The following is a 6,413-nucleotide window of genomic DNA, read 5'->3' as shown; positions in this document are numbered from 1 at the left end:
AAGCAAGAGAATGAGCCACGTAGATAGGGAGCTTGCAAATGCTGGGAGGTACATGGATGACTCAGCACCATTGAGGTGTGTGACTGAGGGCAGAGGCAGATAGGAGCCTCAGAACGGATGGACATGTTGCATGTTCCAAGTGCAAGGAGAGATGGGGGCAGATGGCAGACTTGGGGTATATAAGGCAAATAGCACACAGCATGTTGGGCATGAAGCTACACTGTTAGCAGAGGAGTGAGGGCTGCATGTGGGACGCCAGAGCAATCTTGTTCTCTGTCCCACAGATGGAGATGGGCTTTGTGAACTGGTGGTGGGCTACACGGACCGTGTGGTACGGGCTTTCCGCTGGGAAGAGCTGGGTGAGGGCCCTGAACACCTGACAGGGCAGCTGATATCCCTCAAGAAATGGACACTGGAGGGTCAGGTAAGAGACTGAGTTCAGGGACCCAGGGACCCAGGGGCTGGGAGGAAGGCCTCCTGGGGGAGCCCATGTGAAGAGTCCTAGGACAGGGCCAGGTAAGAAAAGTCACCTTATTGAGAGAGATCATTGCTGACCAAGGTCTTAGGGGAAATTGCTGGTAACAGGCAAAGAGGAAGGAACTTGAGGCTAAGAATGAGGGGTGTGGTGTAGGCTATGTGAAGATCTGGGTTCTACTTGGGGCATGTGTAGGGGAAAGCAGATAGTTACGGCAGAGGATAGTGCAATCCAGGAGTCCTCTGAGCTTCAGAGTCCTGCTACTACCCTCAAAGTCTGGAGGAACCCTACCCTACCTCTCTCCCCTGTTCTCTGCAGGGTACCACCTTCTCTCTCCATCCCCCTATTTCCTGGTACAGGTGGACAGCCTCTCAGTGACTCCAGGGCCTTTGGGTGTTCCTGAACTGATGGTTTCTCAGCCAGGCTGTGCTTATGCAATTCTACTGTGTACCTGGAACACGGACACTACGTCTCCTCCTGCCTTTGAGGGAGCCACAGAGGGCAGTAGGTAAGGGGGTAGAAGCCTACAGAGGGACATGGAAGCAAAATGGGCTCCTAGGTGGCACATGTTAGTGACATGGGTCTATAGTTGACCACTCCAACTAGGTCCCAACCCAAGCACCTCTGCCCCATTGAGGAAGATTATTTTGGGGCCTAAGGATTCCTGGCCTTTAACCTGAAAGATCTGCTGAGATTCCAATCTGGCATGCCCATCCTCTGTATTCTATTTACCCCCTGGGCCAGATGGGGTCAGAGATAGGTTCCAAGCTGATTCAAATTCTAAAAGCTCTTGGAGGGATAGTGGCCACTAAGAGCTTGAAGAACTCAGCCCCCTTAGCCCCCACCCTCCTGCCCACAGGGAGACCCCAGCTGCCCGAGATGTGGTATTACATCAGACGTCTGGCCGGATCCACAACAAGAATGTCTCTACTCACCTAATTGGCAACATCAAACAAGGTGAAGATGGGGTGGGGACAAAGGAGGGAGCTGAAGGCTACCATCAGCTCTGGGGGAGAGCAGAGCCAGGGCTTTCTCTCTTATCTAGTCCCTTCCCTTGCTGCCATTGGCTGCCCCTCTTCCCATCACATGTTTTTCTGGTCCTACCCTTTCTGGTCCTACCCATGTTTTTCTGCCCTACCCTTCACATGTTTTTCTGGTCCTTCTGTCCTGCCCGTAGGCCATGGCCCTGAGAGTGGTGGCTCTGGCCTCTTTGCTCTGTGCACTCTGGATGGTGAGTAGTGCTGGGATGAGGTGGGAGGGCTGTATGCCTGTAGGGTCTGCTCAGGGCCTGTGCCACCCATCTCCAGCCTGCATCTGCCCCCACAGGGACACTGAAGCTCATGGAGGAAGCAGATAAGCTCCTGTGGTCAGTGCAGGTGGATCATCAGCTTTTTGCCCTGGAGAAATTAGATGTTACGGTGAGTGAAAAACCTGGTGGAACAGAGCATTCTTGCCTTCTTCACATGAAGAGGAAAGATTTAAAATAGCCATTCACATCCCAGTTAACTCCCTCCCAGCCTAATTTATTTTACATCTTTATAGAGGTGCAGACTAAGAGGAAACAATTCACTTCAGATGGATTTAGACTACCTGAACTTGTTTCCTCTTTGCTCTGAAGCATTTAACACTATCCTATGCTGATGGAAAATCTATCATTTCCCTACTTTTCAGTAGATGTAATACCACCCCTAACCCCCCAGGAAAAATGAGTCACTATTAGAATCTAGAAGTGAGTTGTCCAATTCTGGATGTATGTTTTGTAGTTTTTTTCTTTTCCATATGTGAAAAAGAAAACATCTGTTTAATAGCATCTGTTTAAAAACATCTGTTTAATAGCACTGTGGCCTGTGGATCAGCAGAAAGGGGCTACCCTTTATATAGCCATCATGCATGCTGGATGATTTAGGAGAAGAGGCATGAGGCTTTGAAGTCCGGTAGAACAGGCTGGGTTTGAGTCCTTATTCTGCTGCCTCCTAGCTGAGGGTCCTTGGATGAATAACTTCATTTCTGGAAGCTGAAGTTTCCTCATGAGATTGGGAATGATAATGCCACTGTCCAGAAGTGGATGTGAGCATTGTGGGCAGTGGCTCATTGATAGCCCTTTTTGGTGCCTACCGTGTGGGGAAAGTTCTTCCCCAACTCGCAGTTTCTCCATCAAAGGCATGCACAGCTCTTTTATATTTCATCTGGCTTCTGTCATCAGGTCTCTTCTAAAACAACTCCCTGCCTCTCCTACAGCCTTGTCTCTGGCCTTCTTTCTCAGGGCAATGGACACGAGGAGGTAGTTGCATGTGCCTGGGATGGACAGACATATATTATTGATCACAACCGCACTGTCGTCCGCTTCCAAGTGGATGAAAATATCCGTGCCTTCTGTGCAGGTAGGACCCCCCTGCTCCTAGGTACCCTCTCTTATCGCACTTCATTTAGATAAGTGTGTTAGATATGCTAGATAAAGATTTGCCTTTCAGTCTTCATGAACTAATGGGTTCTTCAGCTCTTTCCTTGGAGCATAATGTGTGGGTACTCCAGTGCTACTTGATAAGAGGAAATCAAAGGCGGTGAGGTCTCCATCTCTGAAGATTTTAAAGGATGGAATGAGTTTTTATCTATCTATCTGTCTGGGATATATGAAGACATCAGGAAGTTCTTTTCTATCTGAGCATGCTAGAATTCTGAAGAAAATGCTCCCAGAGGTTTTCATTAGTTCCAATTCAGGGACCTTGGAAGATAGCACCAACTCTTCGGGTGACTAGAGGATGTGTTTGGTTATTAAAACTGAGAAAAGAACCAAGCAGTGCTCTGGAGTGCTTACTCTGGTGACCTGAAGGTTAATCCCTTTGTTTTGGAAGAAGGGACTGAAACCTCAAAGAAGCCTTACTTTTTGACCACGTTGTGCTAATCTTCCCCTTGGACTGGGAAGATTGTCTCTTGTTACTCCAAGGATATCACTGAGATGGGAAAATTAAGAAATACCACATTTTTGGATGCTATTTTGCCTAGTTTTTGATACTATGGTTTGGGCCAGACATTTTTGTCTTATTTTGATGTACTTGTCCTATTTTACTGAGTTCTCAACAAAGGAAGAGTTAGAAAGAAGGCCTTCCGTTCTTTGCCTCACATCAGTGGGAGGGTTGAAAGTGCTGACTCTGAGATCTGAGTCTTGCTTTCTGATTGCCCACAACTGGGACTGGAATTTCTTTTTTTTTTGAGACAGTCTCAAGCTGTCTCCCTGGGTAGATTTTTTTTTTAGAGACAAAGTCTCACTTTATTGCCCTTGGTAGAGTACTGTGCTGTCACAGCTCACAGCAACCTTCAACTCCTGGGTTTAGGCGATTCTCTTGCCTCAGCCTTGCAAGTAGCTGGGACTACAGGCGCCTACCACAATGCCCAGCTTGTCCCCCTGGGTAGAGTACCATGGCATCACAGCTCACAGCAACCTCAAATTCTTGGGCTTAAGCGATTCTCTTGCCTCAGCCTCCCAAGTAGCTGGGACTACAGGCGCCTGCCACAAAGCCGGCTATTTTTTTTATAGTTGTCATTGTTGTTTTGGCAGGCCTGGGCTGGATTCAAACCCGCCAGCTCCGGTGTATGTGGCTGGTACCCTAGCCGCTGAGCTATAGGCGCCAAGCCTGGGACTGGAACTTCTTGACCTTTGTCTCATCACCCACATCTTCCAGGCCTGTATGCCTGCAAAGAAGGCCGCAACAGCCCCTGCCTTGTGTACGTCACGTTCAACCAGAAGATCTATGTGTACTGGGAGGTGCAGCTGGAGCGGATGGAGTCCACTAACCTGCTGAAAGTGCTAGAGGCTGAGCCAGATTACTGTAGCCTGCTGCAGGAGCTGGGCGTGGGTGAGTACCAGGCAATCCAGGGGCCTGGGTGCCCAGGAAACCCCAGCCTTTTACCTGCCCCTTTCTGGCTTTCAGATCCTGACGACCTCCCTGCAGTCCGTGCCCTGCTTCACCAAACCCTCTACCACCCAGGCCAGCCAGCACAGTATGCTCCCTCAAGCCTTCAGGATCCTACCTAGCTGGACCTGCCCTCATGACTGGTGAAGGACTCGTCTGAGCCCCACTCTACCCCCCCAACAGTGTCCATGGTTTTGGCAAGATGGGGGAGACATATCAAAGAGGAGCAAGATTTGACTCTGGGCATAAAAGATAGTGGCAACCCTAAGGTGACTACAAACTATAGACCCTGCAGTCTTTTTGGTGAAAGAAGGCACAGATTGACCCGCTGCCCATTTCCTCACGGACCTCACCTGTCACATATCAGCAGGGTCATAGGACCCTGGCCTTGCTCCAAATTATCTGAGGTGTGCTATCCCCTCTCCCAAGCTTCCCAGTCTCACTGTGTAGAAAATGTTGTGAGGAGGGAGTTCAAATCTTTTGCATGGCCCCAACACCCTAAAGAAATCAGGCTTTGGGCTTAGGGTAGCAGTGGAGGTAAGGTCTCCATCCACCCTAAGCTCCATCTTTCCTGACACAACTCCAAGTCATTGACATCAATAATAATTACAGGAATGAGGGCCAGGCATGGTGGCTTACACCTGTAATCCTAGAACTCTGGGAGGCCGAGGCAGGTGTATTGCCTGAGCTCAGGTGTTTGAGACCAGCCTGAGCAAGAGCAAGACCCTGTCTCTAAAACTAGCCGGAAGTGCCTATAGTCCCAGCTTGGTAGGATGAGGCAAAAGAATCACTTGAGCCCAAGAATTTGAGGTTGCTGTGAGCTGTGATAGCACAGCACTCTATTCTAGGGCAACAGAGTGAGACTCTGTCTCAAAAAACCAAAACAAAACAAAAATAATTACAGGAATGGCACACTCCTTGTTTTAAGGAATCTTTCAGGACATTTTACAGTCTGGTTTTATGTTCCTAGAAACCCTGAGATGATTTTCCTCTATTTTCTGAAGCAGCTGGGTCAGTGCTTTCTCATGTCTAGGTGTCTTCAAGTATGCAGCTTCACAGGCCTTACTGTCTATAAGACAGTAGACATCTAAAATCTGCTGCAGGTTCAGAATTGTATCATGGGCCATTTATGTTCTATCTGCTCTTGATTCTCTGTGCTCTAAATCAATGTTTTGCAAATTGTAGGTTGCAATCTTTTGGTGGGTTCTGGCCAGCATTTTTGAAATAAGAACAGAATAATGTAAAATAGAAAATAACAGAGTACATTGCTCACAGTATAGGTAAGTATTATTTTGTTGTAATTGTACATGTGTGTATGTGCTGAGTATAATGCAGTGTTATTTCCTACTGTATTATATCCAATTATACTGGCCCAAATCAGATAAGTCAACCTGGGGAAGGGCCTACATTCCCATTTCCTTTCTTTAAGGGAATAAGGGCAGAGATAAGACTGAGTTCCTAAAAGATAGGGAGGAAGACCAGAGACAGACATCAGCATAGAGAAGTCAGGGTTTATTCCAAAGGAGAAGCCGCTGAGTTGAGGGCCTGCCATGGGGTTCAGGGTCTGCAGTTATAGAAGCAGCAAGTGGCAGACAAAGAGAGGGACACAGTGAGACCCAGGAAAGTGAAGGGACAGGAAACGAGCCCTTTGGGATTTGAGACCAGGTACTATGGCACCCATGATGAATAAGCCCCTCTCCTTTCTTTTCTGAGAACTGAGGGAATCTGCTGATAAAGGTAAGACCAGGTGTCATAAGGCAGCTCCTTGCATCCTGGTTCTTCTCTAATCCAGTTTATTCCAGGCTCAACATTCTGTTCCCAATCCAAGGGCCCTCATTCCTTGGTTCAGGTTAGTTATAACGCTGTCTTTCTTTACCTATAATTTGTGATTTGAGAGACTCAAACCAGCCAAAAAGACACTCAGGAATCTGGCTTCTTTTTTTTTTTTTTTTTTTTTTGAGACAGAGCCTCAAGCTGTCCCCCTGGGCAGAGTGCCGTGGCATTACAGCTCACAGCAACCTCCAACT

General features: G+C 48.0%; 1 protein-coding gene across 1 annotated transcript in view; it reads left to right on the top strand.

Moving 5' to 3' along the window:
• The window catches only part of ITFG2 (integrin alpha FG-GAP repeat containing 2), an 11,790-nt gene extending 6,716 nt beyond the window's left edge, over positions 1 to 5,074 (top strand). Inside the window, exons 5-12 of the mRNA XM_003796437.3 lie at positions 285 to 424; positions 835 to 983; positions 1,335 to 1,432; positions 1,653 to 1,706; positions 1,802 to 1,893; positions 2,739 to 2,856; positions 4,156 to 4,329; positions 4,405 to 5,074. Coding sequence (XP_003796485.1) covers positions 285 to 424; positions 835 to 983; positions 1,335 to 1,432; positions 1,653 to 1,706; positions 1,802 to 1,893; positions 2,739 to 2,856; positions 4,156 to 4,329; positions 4,405 to 4,508 — 929 coding nt within the window. The 3' untranslated portion in view covers positions 4,509 to 5,074. The remainder of the gene's footprint in view (positions 1 to 284; positions 425 to 834; positions 984 to 1,334; positions 1,433 to 1,652; positions 1,707 to 1,801; positions 1,894 to 2,738; positions 2,857 to 4,155; positions 4,330 to 4,404) is intronic.
• The last annotated feature ends 1,339 nt before the right edge of the window (positions 5,075 to 6,413 follow it).

The sequence above is a fragment of the Otolemur garnettii genome, unplaced genomic scaffold, assembly GCF_000181295.1.
Source record: "Otolemur garnettii isolate 467f Iridium unplaced genomic scaffold, OtoGar3 scaffold00104, whole genome shotgun sequence".
NCBI classification, from domain to species: Eukaryota; Metazoa; Chordata; class Mammalia; order Primates; family Galagidae; genus Otolemur; species Otolemur garnettii.
This window is presented reverse-complemented; position numbering and strand designations above follow the sequence as displayed.